Genomic DNA, 18068 nt, shown 5'->3' on the forward strand with positions numbered 1-18068 from the left:
ACCACACACACACACACAAGTTATTGCAGTGAGATTTGTATTGTACATGTCCATTTTTTACCATTACATTAATTTTTCAAAATTTGTCATTATACCATACGTGTTGTACGTTTCAGTTATTCTTCTAACGTTTGCTTCCTGTTCCCTGTCTCTTGTAGGATGAAGAGAATGAAAGCAGTGAAAAGAAATCAGCCAAAGATGCTCTGCTGCTGTGGTGTCAGAGAAAGACGGCAGGTTACAGAGGAGTCTGCATTGAAGACTTTTCAAGTAAGTCCAGAATTTTGTATTATTTAATTTTTGTGGTCAGTGTTTTCAAGGCTCTCTCTCTCTCTCTCTCTCTCTCTCTCTCTCTCTCTCTCTCTCTCTCTCTCTCTCTCTCTCTCTCTCTCTCTCTCTCTGTTCTGAGATTCTTTGCAATCAAATGCTTGCATTTCTAAAATTTAATACATTACTTAGGTTTGAGGCGAAAATAACATTGGTTCCTTTTTAATGGTAGAAACTGTAAATTGGTGAGGCATTCTTAGTCTTCACATATCCTTGGCAGAAATGACCCCAGATAACACCTAATAAATCTTTCTTCATGTTGTCCCAGATTTTGGCTTACATAAAAGTATGCAGGTTGGCGTCCCTCTTGACAACATGCCATACGTACAAGCTGCGGTGGTATCACTCCCAACCAGTTTCTGAATTACATTCCGCTTAAGACCTTGTCTCAGTTCCTAAGCCTTCAGCGAGCGGTACCTTTATATTTACCCCAAAGTCATTGTATCTCCCCCCCAAAAAAAAACCCAAAACCCCCTATATATCTCCAAGGATTGTTTTTCTATTCCCCAGCTCCTTATTATCATTATTTGCCAGCATATGACCACTTTTAATTCTTTCACCTTTAAATGTCACATGCACCATCCTACTGACTCATCCATCCACCCAACTGTATCTCATGTGGATTACTCATCCTCCTCAGCCCTCTAGGTCTTCTTGCACTTGTATCCTCACTTATTCACCCACCATACCTGTCTATTCAAAATATGTTCATTTACAAACCTAGAAAACTCGTCTTTGACATTTACTCATCAAGACATTGTGGTCAGTCATTTAAAAAACTTGACTTTCATCTCTGTCATTTACTTTGGTCTCTTACATCTCTCAGATGGATGTATATCTCTGCCATTTTTTTTTTTTTTTACAAAGATATAATATATACTAAAAGTAATAACCAAACTAGACCCAATTGATGAAAAATTGAACTGAAAGGTTCATCACCAGCCACTTTGGGAACTTTTCCACATTGGAGATATCCTCACCCTTATTTAGGAATGGACCACCAGCTTAGTTTGTGAATAATACCACAGCTGTCCAGGTTAGGAATATGTTAAATAGAGTGATTGACACACTCATGATATATGTATTTTTATTTATTTGTTTTAAAGGTGTCTCCATAGATAGACTAGTCAATCTTTGAGGAACCTCTGTTCATGTACAGTAACTGTATGTAATCACCTTTATGATATGACTGATAACCCTTTTCAGGATCTTGGAGGGATGGCATGGGCTTCAACGCCCTCATCCACGCCCACCGACCGGACATCATTGACTACAACAGCCTTATTCAGAAGAATCACATTGATAACCTCAACAATGCATTTGACGTGGCTCATAACGAACTCGGCATTGCCAAGATTCTGGACGCAGAAGGTAACAAATCCTGAATCAAGTTTCGAGTTTTCTCAGCTGATAACATTTCCATTTTGCTGCAAATACTGAAAAAGTTTTGTGGTAAGAAAATACTTAAGAAACCTGTGGCATTATTGTTTATTTTCTCATGCTAAATGATTTTCATTACTTCCAGATGTGGACACCAACAAGCCTGACGAAAAGTCCATTATCACATACGTGGCCTCCTACTACCACACCTTTGCTCGTATGAAGAATGAACTGAAGGGATCCAAGAGAATTGCTAATGTTAGTCGGGATGAGTTGCATTTAACTTTTCTTGAATATTACCAATTGACAAAAAAATATAACGTTATGTGACAAATATTTTGTCAGTAGATATTTAAACTCATTCTGAATACCTCTTTTCTTTTAGATTATGAATCAGATGAAGGATGTGGATGACAGCAAGTTCAGATATGAAAAGATTACATCAACATTGTTAGAATGGATTATCATGAAAATCATTGAACTAGACAGCAGAGATTTCCCAAACTCCTTAGATGGAATACAGAAGTTGCTGATACACTTCAAGAAATACAGAACAGAGGAAAAGCCTCCAAAGTATGTAAAATTAAAATTTCTACATTTCTTTTTCAGTTGTGGCTGTATAGAAACCCAATCTGCACATTTATTTTTTTTCCCAAAGATTTTTCGGTTTCAAAAAGCCTTGAAACTATGTTTGTTGTTCATGAAATGGCTATCTGGATATTGTTTGTGCTTCTACAGACACCACCCTACTTACAAATGAGTCACGTTCTGGTAACTGTACTCTTCGTGCCTACTTAAGTACAGTATGATAGAAAATCAATACACAGTACACTGCACATACAATATTGTATGTACAGAATAAGTGCACAAGACAAAATTTGAACTTACGGGTGGAGAAGGGAGCACTCTGAACACAATTTTAATTTGTGATCCAGTTTGTTTGTATCTCTAAATGTTTGTAAGTTCAATGTTCCTAAGGAGGATGGTATCTGTACTTCGTCTTGAAATTTATGCAATGGTAGACGAGCTACATAACAGCCTTATCATAATACTGTGTTGTGTTTTGCAGATATAAAGAAAGAAGTGAGATAGAGGCCATGTTCTTCTCAATCAATGCAAGCCTAAAAGCTCTGAATCAGCCACAGTACGTTCCGAAAGAGGGGCAGATGTTGCACGACATCGAGCGAGAGTGGAACAAGTTAGAGAAAGCCGAACATCGACGTGAAGTAGCACTAAGGGAGGAACTTCTACGACAAGAGAGACTGGAACAACTGGCATATAAGTTTGACAAGAAGGTCAGTGATTTTCAACCTTAAGACCAGAATAATACAAGTCAGTGACATAGTTCAGGCTGTGTATTTTTTATTTTTTTTATAATGGAGAGATTGGTTGTGGTCTATGTGAAATGAAAATGAAAACAATTCTTTGCAGAGTGTGCTTCGTAAAGGATACTTAGAGGAGATGATTCAAGTGCTCAGCGATCCACGGTATGGCAGTGTCCTCTCCCAGGTTGAGGCAACCGTAAAGAAACATGAAGCCATCAGCGCAGATATACTGGCTCGGGTATGTTGGGGTTTATATTTCATTGACTTTGATGGCTCTTGAATTGCTGTAAAATTAATTGAAAGTATTACCAAGATTAGTGTAAAGTTTTCATATATTATGAGATCAGAATGGAAGTTTGCTATGTATAACACTTAGTATACTGTATTTTTATCTTTTTTTTTTTACACAGCAAGAAAGATTTGAAGATCTAACGAAGATGGCAGATGAACTAGATGCAGAGAATTACCATGGAAAAGATGCCATTCGGAAGAAGGAGAAAGATATTCTGAAGAAATGGAGTGACCTACTTGACCTTCTGAACAAGCACAAAGTCCACCTCCAAAACTGTTGTGTCCTCATGGGCATCATGAGAGAGGTGGATGCAATCACAGTATCTATCAAGGAATTACAGGTAATTTATTGCACAGTATATTTGTGTGGAAGATACAAAAATGCCAAAGTAAATACAGAAGAGTTTTAGTTGTATTACTTCAGCAGAGTGGAGATTAGTTGGTTGATGTTTTGTCATTGGACATGTGAGGTGGTGTGCAAAGGGAGCAGCGGTAATCATCATAGGAAAAGGGCCATGCTTCAGTGTATTTTTTTTTATGATGCAACACACTACCAAGTTTGATATGTAATTCACTTATACTGTTGGTGCAACTTTTTCAAAACCATATCTATATATAAAAATGGATAGTTTCTGTCCAGTATGCCTCACTTTACTGAACTTCCCATAAAGTTTACTATGTGCATTACCCAGACCCAGACTGCTATAGAGCAAATTCTCAGATATGAAATCAGTGTCAATATTTCATGTATATATTTCATGTTCAAATTAATTTTAGCACTAAAGTAAGTTAGAACATGTTAAAAATAAGGCTAGAATTATTTACGTTCAGTGTTAGAGTTAAAATAGGATACTGATTGGTATAGCATATAGCATCAAGATGTAGTAAGTGTATTGTTTTAATTGTTTTATTCAAGGCAAAAAATATTTAATGGTACTTACCGTTTCTTATTTACATCCACACCATAACATTAGCTTATCACAGAAAAGATAACAGATGTACTGTATGCAAGTAAGACATGATTCTTTTGATAACCTTGCAGGTCAACTTCTGCTCAGATGATGTTGGCCGCCATTTACTGGCAGTTGAGGATCTGTTGCAGAAGCATGCTTTAATGGAGTCGCAAGTTCACTCAATGGGTGAAACCATTAAGCGTCTCAATAAGCAAGGTGAAGCCTTCATTAGCTCAGGGCACAAAGACGCTCCGGTACTGCAGAAACGACTGGAAGAACTGAACAAAGGGCATCAAGCCCTTCTGAAGAAAGCTGCCGAAAGACGCAATAAGTTGGAGGAGGCAAGAGATCTCTTCCAGTTCGAAGTAGATATGGAAGAAGAAGAAGCCTGGGTCATTGAAAAGCAGAGAATTTGTCAGGCAGGAGTTACTGCAAAGGATATTAGAGCAGTCTTGTCTCTACAGCAGAAGCACAAGGTATGTATTGATATATCTTCACTTTGTTATTGTAAGGACATACTGTAAATGGGAATTTGTACTTTCTTGCAGTTTTAACCAAATGTAAAAAAAACGTTTCTTGGTTTGTTTTCTAATTCATCATACAAAGTATACAGTACAGTAGAACCCTGTTTCCAAACTGGCTAACATCCTGTAGATTTGATCTTCATGGTGCTATGATGTGGGACACTTTTTTATTAAGAGAATTTCCTGTGCCTGTTCTTTCTCATTATCCTTTTAAAGCAGTAGATTTTTGTAGTTGAGTTGCATGATGTCTTTCCATATTCCTTTGGTGGTCTTATTTTTGCCCTGAAACAACATAATTGTCTAGAACTTGCAAAAACTGTCCCAATTATAGATGAACATTAGTGGAACTCTTGATTCCTGACTTGCAGTAGTCATTATTTGTTGTCGGCTGTTAGTTTTTTCTCAATGCAATAAGAGGAAGCTTCATCACTTGTAGTTTTTGAGCTTTCTTTTGTTGAGTTTTCATGTTTTTGTATGAATAAATGGTAAAATTTTAGCTTGTTCACCTTACACTAATAAACAATAGGTAACATATTGATGGACTTAGTTGGGAAAAATGGATGCCAATAGCAGGTTAACCATGTTGTCACTTTCCCTTTGTATTAAGTATTTTTTCGCCTTTCAAATGGTGGCATTTAGATATTTTAATTACTTTCAGTTTTTTAAACAGAAAAATTGTAATTTTGATTGTAAATTTATTTTTCCTTTGATCCCGTGAACAACTACAAATATAAGTGTCAGAGGCAGTACCAGGTTCAAGTTTAATGGTTGCTTTCTTTGTTAGACTGTTTTTAAGCTGGGTTCTGGACACACTTGATAGAAAGTGCTTTACACCAAGTAAAGATTGTGATGGCATTTGAGATTGCTGTTACATACATTTGAGAATGTTTTCCTGCTTACTTTATTTGGGGTATTATATCTTATTATGCACTAAGTAGGGAAATGAAGCTTGAGTTATTTTTTAAATGTTATTGTAGTACATAGTCATTTGAAAAACATGCAGCAAAGGGTTTTGTGAATATTACAGTGTACAATGAACCCCCCGTATTTGTGGGGGATGCGTCCCACACCCCCCGCAAATAGCTAAAATCCATGAATACTTAAAACCCCTTTAAAAACATTAGAACTGCCCATTTTGATCATTTAAACACAGGAAAACCCTGTAAAAATGCATATACCTGAGTATTTTAATAGTTTTATCACGAAAAGTGCATTTATTCATGAAAATTATATGAAAATACAGTAATTAGTAAAATTTCTCAGTGAAAAATACCGCGAATGGGCTAATTTTCCGCAAATAATGGCTAGATATGTTCCACAGAGAAACCCGCGAATCGTGAGAACACGAATACGGGGCGTTTACTGTAGTGTCATTTTTTCATAATTCAAAAGATGAACCCTATTCATATGGAACAGGCTCGCAGAGGCCATTGATATACAGTATACCCTTTGTAAACAACTCAAGCTTTGTCTTTGAAGAGTTTAATTAAGTAACTGCTTATGCACTAGTCTTGTGGGTAATAAAACCTGGAAATGTTGTACTAGTTTAGAAGCTTCTTTGGTGCATGGGTGTCCATACTTTTGTCCTTTAGACACTGCATGATGTTGTGAAACCCTTATACTCCTATTACCCTACCCTTGACTTTTGAAGGCACACACTGTAGGATAATTGATGGATTTGCATCTAATATTTCCTTTACTCCCATGTACCTCTGATGTTCCTGCACACACACTAACCCATGCATTGTACCCTGAAAGTTGGACGTAAACCTGAAGGTAAAGTACCTCACATACTTAATAAGATAGAGAATGTCTTGATTATTTATCAGATGCTTATTTCCATTACTCACGTGATCATGTGCATTGTGTTTACCGTCATGAATGCTTTGCTGTCTTAGTTGCAATATCTGTTAGTCATTCGATGGGCTTCTAGCCATGTGTATTTGTGTGTTTGTACGTCTTTCTTGTGTTTTTTTTTTCTTGTAAGTATTGAAATTGAAAAACTTTGTCTCTGTCAGATGTGAAATGTTCTCTTCATATTAATGCAGTTTGTTATTACTGTCCCTGTCTTAGCATGGATTAAAGGCTTCAAGGTAGTCAAGTTTTTCTTTGTATTCTAGAAATCTTAAAGTTTTAAATGATTATTAGATAACCTAATATGTTTGGAAAGATTTTTACGTGTCCATTTATTTTTGTGTTTTCAATTCTTAATTTAGATAGCAAACGCAGTTTAGACTAACTCACAATCATGAAACAGTATGGTATTCTTATTTGCATCTAAGCATAAGGCAAATGCATCATACTATAGTATTAAAAAGAAAATTGTCAGGCTTTTTTGTTATATTATAAGATATGATGTTGAAGAATTTTGTAGACAGTATATCTCACATTGGAAGATTTCTCTGAAAGGCTTGTGAAGGTCCTTGCATATGTATCTGATGTGATGCTTGCTGGTAGTAAATAATGTAATGTGAAAGTGTTGTATTAAAAAGAATATTGTATCCTAGTTTTGGATTAATTTTCTAGTGTATGAATTCATACGTGCAAAATATGCCAGTAATAATGATTCAGTGTGATTTTATGCCAATGTATGTAAATCAATACACTGAAATGAATGGAAGGAATAGGCATGTAGTCGTAGGATTTTGAATTTTCTTCGTAACTTATTTCATGGAGCTTCCAAAATAAGAGTTGTGAAGAATGTTTTCAAATGTCAGACCAATTACCACCACAGAGATTCTTTAATTTTTGGTTTGTTTTGCATTGCATTTTAGTATCATCATCATCATCATGATCATGTAGGTTTTTACACAAGATTTTTAACCCCTTACAGTTAGACATTGGATGACTTCTTTCCACTGCTTTATCTTTAAACATCCTGGGAATTGATTTATGAAGTAGAGGTGTAGGAGAACTTTGTTCTGTTTTGATAGCTTGGTTATGTAGTCTTGATACGCTACCAAGCAGAATAAAAACTCATTTTAAAGCGCTGTGTATACTGTGTTAGGAAACTTGTGGGTATATATGAAGGAAAATCAGATGTTTGACATTTGAAAAACTGGTTTTTAACATTTCAACACTTTTTAGAAGTACAACAGATTAGAAAGATGTGAAAACTGTAAAAGAGCTTTTAAGGTTGTAATCAGTATGTGGACGATTTTTGTATTTTTCATGTTCGCATTTTGTCCATGGTCGCAGTCCATTCCAACATTGATTTGATTCTTTGTAGAGGGTTGGTTTCCATGTTAATGTGCTAATTTTGTTTTTCAATGCTTTTATTTGTAAAAGAAAAATGTCTATTTTTACATTGCCATTTATGAGGTTATGGGGTAAAGTCCTCTTTTTAAATGTTCTTGTCATGGTGCTTATGATATGTGGAGCCAGCATTATACGCTGTACAGTATTTATATGGATTACGGTTGGAATACAAAATGTAAGGCAGTGGCTGCCAGTCGTTTTCGTTTTTTAATGGTTTACCTTCCATAGGCACTCGAGGATGAGATGAGAGCAAGACGTCCAAAATCGGAGAAGATTATGCGATCGGGTGAAGTGTTAATGAAGAGCAACCACCCAGAGTCAAAAGCCATCAGTGAGCGTATTGCAGCCCTGAAACAGAAGTGGAAGTCCTTAGACCAGTACGCCAGTGACAGACGAAAGCAGCTGGAGGAAGCAGCTGAAGCATGTTCCGTAAGTGAAGTGAACTTTTGTTTGTGTTGTTGTACGAAAAGTACTGTATGTGGAAATATTTAGGCTTTTTTGTATGATATACAGTACTCTGTTGGCTTTTCCTATATTGACAGAGGATTCCAAAATATACAAACAGTAACAGCATGTAATCTTTGACTGTATAGTCATAATTTTCCTAGCTCTATATCTATTCCATACCTGTTTTTTTTTTTGTGCCGTCAGTGCACCTCATGTGGTGCGCTGTAGAATTACTTAGGGATCTTTTTAGCGTCCCTAGCTGCAACCTCTGTCATTCCTTTTACTGTACCTCCGTTCATATTTTCTTTCTTCCATCTGACTTTCCACCCTCTCTAACAATTGTTTCCTAATGCAGTTGCAAGGTTTTCCTCCAGTTACACCTTTCAAACCTTCTTACTCTTAATTTCCCTTTCAGTGCTGAATGGCCTCATAGGTCCCAGCACTTGGCCATAATTCTATATTCTGTTCTATTCAGTTTCATACCTGTCTTTGTTTGGAAAGTTATAGAACTCATATTCTTTTCTCCAGTTTAATGCTGATGCCAACGAAGTTGAATCGTGGATAAAAGAGAAGTTGCCCCTGTGTCAGTCTAAAGATTACGGTGAAGATGAACCAAGTGGCCATGCTCTGCTGCAGCTTCATAATCGACTAGAGGAAGAAATCAAAGCTTACGACGGAGACATCAAAGCTGTTAACACTCAGGGGCAGAAGCTAATCAAGTCAGGAATAATTAATCTCAACGTAAGTTAGATTTTGCATCTTGTTTGTTTTAGTTTTTTTGTACCAGGGAAAGAAACATTAACCTAAGATATTGAAAACATGAGAATTTTGAATTTTCACAGTACAGTATACATAAATTTTAGTTTGAGTTTTCTTTGACAATTTTTTTCTGTTTTCTACAATTTTCCTTTTATCTTAAAATTTATCTACATTTTTATCTATTTTCTAATACAGCAATTTGATTATTTATTAAATTTGTTAATTTATTTTTCATTTTGAAATAACTGATCTCCTCTTCCTGTATTTCCCATTACCTTCTGTTACTTCTTTCGAATGAACAAAATGTTCTTTGAAAGCTTAAATTTCAAGTCAGTGGCCCCTGTGGACTTGTTCCAAATGAACAGGGTTCCTCTTCTAAATAATAATAATAGTAATGTTGTTCTGTAGTTAATTTGAGTATTATTCAATACAGATATCTCAGCAACAGCAGAATGTTGGCGACGAGGAAGAAGAGTTTGAGTGGGTGGACGAAACGAGAATGGAACCTCAGGAGGTTATGGTTGAAGAAGTTGTCGATCGAGTTGAAGAAGTTCTTGTAACTGAACAGAAGGAAGTACCTACAGTTGTTGCAAGGTACCCATTCCAAGGACAAGGAATGCACATGGCAAAAGGAGAGGTATGAGGATTGACATTATCTTTTGTAATTTTTAGTCTCTATCTGAAGCATTCTTATGCCATAAGGTTGTTTCAGTGTTTGTCTGTCCCGTAAAAACTGAATGTGCTTTGCAGTCTTGAGGTCAGTTTGTATTGCAACATGTAATATGCTTTTTTACTTATAGATAATAGGTTATGACAAATCTTAACCATACATGAGGAAGTGGATTATAAGAATTCTTAACCAAAAGTGAGAAAGATTGTATTGGAAGTACAATTTGTAGGATTTCCGTAAAGCAAATATAAAGTATTTTTGTATCCTGGAATTTCTCATATGGTAGAAGTGGGAAGTCAGAGTGAATTTTTCATTTTCTGTACTCTCCTAATTGGATACCTTCAAGTTTTGATCACAGGTTTTTCCCCTAGATTCATGTCTTGATTCTCAGTACCTGTACTTAGTTTGTGGTTGTTGGAAGTTTGTGTAATTTGTAACTTTATACTGTAAGTCGTGGCAGAATATGAGGTGAAGATTAAGAAAAGAATATGTGAAAGTTTAGTCATCATATCATAAGAGGTTAGATGTGTTTTTTGTCCAAAAACTTCTCTAAGAAAACTTAGTCAATGTTAAGTTGAATATACTGTATTGTAACAGATGAATTATCTTGCTTAATGTGTGTGTGGGTGGAGAGAGAGAGAGAGAGAGAATAATTCATATGTTTATTACCAAAGCTGAGAGAATTCTTTAAAGGAATGTGCATGGATCTCAAATAAAAGTATTGAGAGAGAGAGAGAGAGCTAAGGAGAAGCAGGCAGAAGTCCCATTTTCAAGACTAATGTATAATAATTATCTTGCAGGTTATGTTCTTACTTACCAAGACAAATGACGATTGGTGGAACGTAAGAAAGGCAAATGGCGACGAGGGATTTGTTCCTGCCAATTATGTCCGTGAGGGTCAGCCGAAGAAGATTAATGTACGCACGAAAAAGGAAGTAAAGGTCCCTGAGAAGAAGATGGTACCAAAGACGAAAATGGTCAAGACTACTGTCAAAGTTAAGAAAAGGAAGCCTAAAGCACCACGTAAGTCTTCATTTATTTTCTTTATGGTTATAGAGGAACTCAAATTCTTCGGAATGATTTTGGGATTTGCCAGTAATTTTATAGCCAAACTATCATTGGCTTTTGTGTCATTACCTTATAGTTGTTAGCTAACCAGTCATATTTTTGGGGGGGTAATGAGGTTTTATTTCATTATACATTTATAATGATTTTCTCTATTATATATTAATGTGTTTATGAGTATACAAATTGTCCTTTCCAAATTCATGGAGTTTCACTCAATGACCCAAGCTCATGAAAAAAAGTTGACTTATATTATTGTCAAATGCATGTACAGGTATTTATTATTTGAAATATCAAGTCTTGACAGCTTCAGTTCGTAGCACATCACTGGCCTGCTTTCAAGACGTTGCTATTATGGCATATGTATTGAAATAAGTATAAGTAGCATAGCTTTTTGGGAGGTGAATTTTGTAGCATTACATAACCTAAATTGTTGATTTTTTATCTGGTTTAAGTACTGCATTAGTAATGGTTTATCCAGAGTGTTAAAAAGAAGCCTGTATTATTTAAACATAACTCAGTCTTGGACCAGTAAAAGAATAAATGGTAAACATTCTGTGGTAGATGGGTAGTGGTTCATAATAGATTTTTATAATAAACTCAGGTGATGAACTTTTGAACGTATTGAGTACCTGTATGTTCGTAGAGACTTTGTTTCCAAGATTTTGTGAATTTAATCATATCACGTTTTTCCTGTAGCTCGAAACAAACGAGGGTTTGACGAACCAGAGACAGTTGAAAAGCGTCTTCAAGCCATCAACTCAAGCTATGGCCAGTTGTGCGACCTTGCGCAAAAACGCCACTTGTACTTGGAGGAATCCATCAAGCTATACTCTTTCTATAGCGAGTGCCATGGTTTTGAGATCTGGATGAGAGAGAAGGAGAAACTTCTTAAAACTGATGACAAAGATGCTGATGTTGAAACTGCCAAACAGAAGTTTGAAAAGTTCCTTACAGACTTGTCTGCTGCAGGCAAACGAATAGAGATCATTGATAAGATGGTTCAAGATTTTATTGCCTCGGGACACAGCCAGTTAGAGAAGATCAAACTGCGTCAAAAACAGATTCATGATCAGTGGGCCCATTTGAACAGGCTTAAACAGCAAAAAGAGCGAAGTCTTGAAGGGGCCTCTAGTGTGGAGCTTTTCCACCGTACTTGCGATGAGGCTCGGGACTGGATGGTGGAGAAAATGGAGAAATTGGATACCGATGAATTGGGCCGAGACTTGAAAACTGTTCAGTCTCTGCAACGTCGACATGACCAGTTAGAGAGAGAACTGGCACCAGTTGAAGAGAAGGTTGGTTTTGCAGGATTAAGCCCTCTGTTAATTTATTCATGTATGGTTGAATAGTAACTTGAAATTCACCTTAATGAATAATTGTCTTTTACTCATTAGTGTTCAGTACACTGCATAACTAAATTGGTTGAATTGCTTCAAGGATAGACATTTTGCATGGACTGATATTACTTGACAGGCTTGCTATACTTTCTTTTATAAATATATCAACTTTTTAATAGGTGCGCCGAGTAAACATGTTAGCAGAGTCTGTAAAGGCCTCATACCCAAGAGAAAAACGAGCAGTCGAGGCAAGGCAAGAAGAAGTTCAAGAGTACTGGGGCCAACTGAAAGGCAAAGCATTGGGCAGAAGAAATCGATTAGAAGAAGCTGTTGGTCAGCAGATCTTCCTGAATTCTGCGAAGGTAAGGATGAATGTTTGATTTTATTTCTAAATTCACATTTAATTATGTTTTATTTTTTTTTTTGCAATTTTTGGATGGTAAATTATCTCATTTTCTTATTTTTTGTGGCTTTTAATATTTTCTCCTATTGATGGACATCTATCTGATTTATGTCCTGTATTTAATTGCAGAGTTTGTTGAACTGGGTTGGAGATGTTAAGAATGCTCTGAATTCTGATGAACCAGCACGCGATGTCACAACAGCCGAGCACTTGCTTAAGAGGCATCAAGATTTGGGTGATGACATTCGAGCCCACCAGGACGAATTCAATGAACTCAATCAGCTGGGAGAAAAACTTGTCAAGAGAAATCCAGATTTTGATGAAGTACAGGAAAAGGTTAGCAAGAAATTGGTAGTTGTCGTAGTTGACACAGTATTTGAATTGTTACTTAGTCTGATGATTTCCAAGAGGTTTGATTTTAGTTATTGATTAAATCAAAGGAATTTTTGTATAATGTATTTGATTTTAGATATATTGTAAGAAGACCAGAGGTTGGTGTAAAAACTGGGAAAACAGCTTTCTAAATAACCTCTTTCTTTTAGATGGCATTGCTTGGTGAAGAGCAGCGTGCCATACACAGAGGATGGCAAGAAAAGGGTGACTGGTTAAGGCAGTGTATGGACCTGCAGCTCTTCAACAGGGAAGCTGACCAGATTGATGCTGCAACAAGTTCTCATGAGACATTCCTAGATTTCAAAGATCTTGGGGTAAGTGCTAGTTTTGAATGTGCGTGATTAGAATCGTTTTTCGTAACAGTTAGTTGCAGGATGGAAATGCAGTCTATGTATGTCAGATGGGTATAAAAAACTCCTACTTGTCATTTAGTTTGTTTTTGCATTTATGGTTACATATTTTAGAACTAATATCATACTAGGTTAACATTAAATGGTACCAAGTGTGTTCTGTGATGTGTGCCGTTGAGGTTTTAATGTTTTTGCATTGAAGGTAATCATTTGTTTAATTTTCTCAGAGCACTTTGGACGATGTTGAAGCTCTTCTGAAACGCCACGATGACTTCGAGAATACCCTCATGGCGCAAGATGAAAGACTTCGAGCATTTAGTGAAATGGCTGATAAGTTGATCTTGGCAGAACACTATGATGCCAAGTATATCAATGAACGTAGAGACCAGGTAAATATATTTATGTTCTTTTGAATTATAATTTAGTCCTGTCAGGATTAATAAAGTTGTGTATTTTAGTACTGTTTCTTATTGTATGATGAACAAATGTGAAACTTTGAAATGTGAGTTATCAAATCATAATAAAGATATACAGTATTTGTGATTCTTCAATTTTACTCTCAAGGTGCGAGATCGCCGAGCACAAGTGAAGAAGCTTGCCCAGGCAAGGAGAGAAATGCTGAATGGTTCTGTAGCTTATCAACAATTCAAGGCAGATGCTGATGACTTTGACAAATGGATGGCTGACAAAAAGAAAATGGCAGATGATGAATCGTACAGAGATTTGTCCAATTTGGAGAGAAAGCTCCAGAAACACGAAGCCTTTGAAAGAGAACTCAATGCTAATGAAGGTCAGTTGCGACGTTTGAATAAGACTGGACAAGATTTGATTAGCATCAAGCATTATCAGTCCGATGATATTCGTGGTACGCTTGATGACTTGAACAATAAATGGAAAGACCTCTGTGCCAAAACTGAGGAGAAAGGAATGAAGCTGCGGCAAGCTAATAACCAGCATCTGTACAACAAGACGTTAGAAGAAACAGGAAAGAATCTGGATGCCTTGGAGATGGCCTTGAACAACAAAGATGTTGGTTCAGATCTTCGATCTTGCAAGGATTTAATGAACAAGCAGCAAAACATCGAAACAGACATGAACAATATGGACAGGAAGCTTACTGAAATGAGAGCAGCTGGTGATCAGATGATACAAGAGGGTCACTTTGATTCTGAGAACATTAGGAAGTCTTGTAATAGGGCCAGATCCCGATTTGATAAACTGAAGGTTAGTGTGTATTGCATAATCTTTTGTGTTGTCCTTCAAGAGGAATTGGAGATCATGTAACATTTTTTATTTGGAGATAATTGAAAAGTTTTGAGAATGATCAAATTCAATCTTGCAGGCTCCAGCAGCTCGTCGTCGTGCTGCATTAGAGGAATCATTGAGGTGGCACGAGTTCAACTTCGAACTGGATGCAGAAATGCAGTGGATCAACGAACACATGCCACTAGCAACTTCTACAGTACGTTCAATCACTTTTTGTTGTAATTGATGATATTTACAATATAAGCAATGAAACTGAAGGACTTTTAGAAAAGTGGTATGCTAATGGTTTTTTTTTCCTTCCATCAAATGTTTTAGGTATTGGGACAGAATTTGCACGAGGCACAGAATCTTAATAAGAAGCATGTAAAGTTAACAGCAGAGATCCAGGGTCATCAGCCACAAATCAAGAAGACTCTCAGTAAAGGCAACAAACTTAAAGAAGATAATCACCCAGAGAGGGCTATGGTAAGACTGGTGTAGCCTCATTAAATGCTAAGTATACCATAACTTTACTTGGTGTGGTACTGTACTTGTTCAGCTTTAATACTTTATATATTTTCTGCCTGAAAAATCTTTTGTTGTTTGGGAAGGCTAATTACTACTTATTTCTTTGTGTAGGAGTAATAGTTTTTGATCATTTCTGTTTCTAACATATGTCATGGTATACCCTGGTATGCCTTAAATTAATCTGGATATGTAGAAAGAAAGATAACATAAAACAACATATTGAAAGTTGAATACCTGTAATGTTTACCTTTTAATATGTAAAATTTATCATAGGAAAAATAGTGAATGTGATAGAGCAATTCTAATGAACATCAATTTGTAGCACAGTGGACAATTTTTGTATCATTGAGTAGTATGAATGTTAATTCATACTCAATGTTTTACGCTTTAGTTCACTAAAGGATTGTTTTTTTTCTATCTAAAGGGGAATTGTTATTTTTTTTTGCATCATTTTTTTTTTTTTTTTTTTTTTTTGCATATGTTTCATTTGTGGCTCTTATTTTTTGCTCTTTCTTTTCCTCTGCTTACCTCCTTTTCTAGAGTGAAACCAACACCATTGCAAGTATTTTTGAATTTTGTGTATGACTACAGTGAAATAATGATTTCAGTTACTCTAGTTTTTTCCAAATCTCTTCTGTTTATCGTTCTAATGTGTCTGAGTAGATTTTCCTTGGGAAAGATTTTACTCACTGTAAAATTTTCTCTGTAACAGATTGAAAAACGCTGTGGTGAGCTGCAAGAAGCCTGGGATGATTTGTTGGCAGAGGCTAATGAACGACAAAGGAAGCTCGAGCTCAATCTCAAAGCTCAGCAGTACTTCTTTGAAGTCAATGAGATTGAATCATGGATGAACGAGAAAAGAAACATTTTACAAACCAAAGACTACGGCAAGGACGAAGATGTTGCAAGGAAGCTGCTAGCCAAACATAAGGTAAATGGATGTTTAGTGTCTAAACGATAGCATTTACTAGTAGAGAACATAAAAGACTGAAAAACTTTTGCTGTCATCTGAATTTTAAAAGTTGCAGCTGTGTTTTCAGCTTACATATGTAAACATGTTTTTCAGTTTGTGTAAGGATTACAGGTAGCTTATTCATGCCTTGGTCATTGGGCACTTTGTTTTTCAAAAAACTGAATAATAAAGCTTCTGTAATTAAAGTGAGTATGTCACAAGTTTTGCAAATGCGAAGTAAATCAGTTTGAGGTACTGTATACATTTTGATCGTGAGCCCCAGGGACTGAATTATTACTGAAGAGGTTTTGAAGGTGAAGGTTAAACACATATATCCTTGTATATATACTGTTAGATTTAGTTTTTAGCATAACATTGATTTTTCTTTGTTGCTAGTGTGTGACTATAGGATGTTGGTTACATTTTGACATTTTAATGTTACTGTACAATCTTCTTTTTGCAGGCACTGGAACTTGAAATTGACACTTACAGCGGCATAGTAAAAGAAATGGGAACCATGGCTGATTCAATGGTAAAGTCCAGTCATCCAGAGTCTAAGCTAATCAAAGACAGACAGCAGGTAAGAAATTGCTAGAAACTCTAGCCGTCATATTTCAGGAAGTTTTAGTGTATGAAAGAAACACATTTCACATAGGAATGAATCATAGTTCCTGTAATTTTTGCAGTATAATCACACACTTATAAATTCTCGCTTTCTGTATCAGATGATGAACCAGGATTTGAAAGACCTCCAGAAACTGTCAGCCCACCTTCGTCAGAAGTTAATGGAGTCCATGTATCGTCACGAATACTTCCGCGAAGCTGAAGACCTTGAAAAATGGATAGCAGAGCAGTTGCAGACAGCAACATCAGAAGACTTTGGCCAAGACTATGAGCACTTGTTGGTGTGTATTTGTGCTTGTACAGTACAATCATTGTTATGGTTTTCTGCTCTGATACACGTTTTTGTATTTTATTGTCATTTTTGCTTTGGGATATTAATTTTCATGTATTCATGTTAGTTCTTTTATTGAAGTTTTTGTCAGAATAAAACTGATAGAGTTAGCGTAAGCCTTTTTAACATAAGTTTGATTATATACAGAAATTTTTTAAGGCTGTAGTTTTCGTCCTGTGAGGCTTCAACATACCTCAACATCAATTGAAATTTTTTGTTGTTTAAACATAAAAGTCTTGTGTATATAAAGAGAACTATCATATTCAGGTGTGGCCTTGAACTTGAGAGCTGTAAAGTCCAAACACTTGCCCTTTTATGTGTGCACGATGTATGGAAATGGTTGTGGATTTCAGTGATTTTTTGAATTGTATAAATGTAGTACTTAAAATATAATGGTCATTGTGTAAAGCAGTTCTGACTTGAATAAGGAATGAATATTTCCTATGGTGTATATAACTTTGAAATGCATTCCTTGGACTTTTTATCAAGTATAACTGTGATGCTTGAAATTGCAGTATACAGTAGTAGTGTTTTTTGTGGCAGTCATCACGTTGCATTTGCTTTATTTTGTCATGTCGTATAATGAGATGTAAATCTATTTTGTAACAGTTACTCCAAGCTAAGTTTGATGACTTCAAGCATCGTGTCGAAGCAGGATCTGAGCGCTTTAATCAGTGCGACGAACTAGCCAAGAAGCTCATTGCCAACGAGAGTCCATACGCTGCAGATATAGAGAGGAAGCAGGAGCAACTGAGGTAAAGAGGGACTTGTTGTTTACTTTTGAGGAGCATGTGAGGAGTTGCTATTGATGTACCCACCCAGTATTTGTATTGAGTGCCATGAGTAAGGAATGTGTTGGTAGTTGACACAAAGATGTTGTGACATTGAGACGTGATGATATTGTTC

The 18068-nt window shown here is 36.1% G+C and overlaps 1 protein-coding gene across 31 annotated transcripts in view; it reads left to right on the plus strand.

Moving 5' to 3' along the window:
- The window catches only part of kst (spectrin beta chain, non-erythrocytic 5 kst), a 347413-nt gene that overhangs the window by 278597 nt on the left and 50748 nt on the right, over positions 1–18068 (plus strand). For 25 of the 31 annotated variants that reach the window (XR_010852212.1, XR_010852213.1, XR_010852214.1 and 22 more), the window contains exons 5-29: positions 159–267; positions 1531–1695; positions 1850–1962; positions 2090–2277; positions 2774–2999; positions 3136–3267; positions 3440–3661; positions 4363–4749; positions 6556–6573; positions 8284–8484; positions 9031–9243; positions 9695–9898; positions 10732–10954; positions 11696–12294; positions 12516–12698; positions 12869–13075; positions 13282–13446; positions 13710–13871; positions 14047–14706; positions 14825–14944; positions 15064–15213; positions 15968–16186; positions 16671–16787; positions 16933–17112; positions 17772–17917. Coding sequence is in view for 27 of the 31 variants with exons in the window: in XM_067099400.1 (XP_066955501.1) it covers positions 159–267; positions 1531–1695; positions 1850–1962; positions 2090–2277; positions 2774–2999; positions 3136–3267; positions 3440–3661; positions 4363–4749; positions 6556–6573; positions 8284–8484; positions 9031–9243; positions 9695–9898; positions 10732–10954; positions 11696–12294; positions 12516–12698; positions 12869–13075; positions 13282–13446; positions 13710–13871; positions 14047–14706; positions 14825–14944; positions 15064–15213; positions 15968–16186; positions 16671–16787; positions 16933–17112; positions 17772–17917 (5309 nt within the window). In the remaining 4 variants the exon portion in view is untranslated. The remainder of the gene's footprint in view (positions 1–158; positions 268–1530; positions 1696–1849; positions 1963–2089; positions 2278–2773; positions 3000–3135; positions 3268–3439; positions 3662–4362; positions 4750–6555; positions 6574–8283; positions 8485–9030; positions 9244–9694; positions 9899–10731; positions 10955–11695; positions 12295–12515; positions 12699–12868; positions 13076–13281; positions 13447–13709; positions 13872–14046; positions 14707–14824; positions 14945–15063; positions 15214–15967; positions 16187–16670; positions 16788–16932; positions 17113–17771; positions 17918–18068) is intronic. The other 6 variants (XM_067099405.1, XM_067099428.1, XM_067099412.1 and 3 more) reach the window with 1 other exon arrangement.

Source organism: Macrobrachium rosenbergii, chromosome 55 (assembly GCF_040412425.1).
Source record: "Macrobrachium rosenbergii isolate ZJJX-2024 chromosome 55, ASM4041242v1, whole genome shotgun sequence".
Lineage (NCBI taxonomy): Eukaryota > Metazoa > Arthropoda > Malacostraca > Decapoda > Palaemonidae > Macrobrachium > Macrobrachium rosenbergii.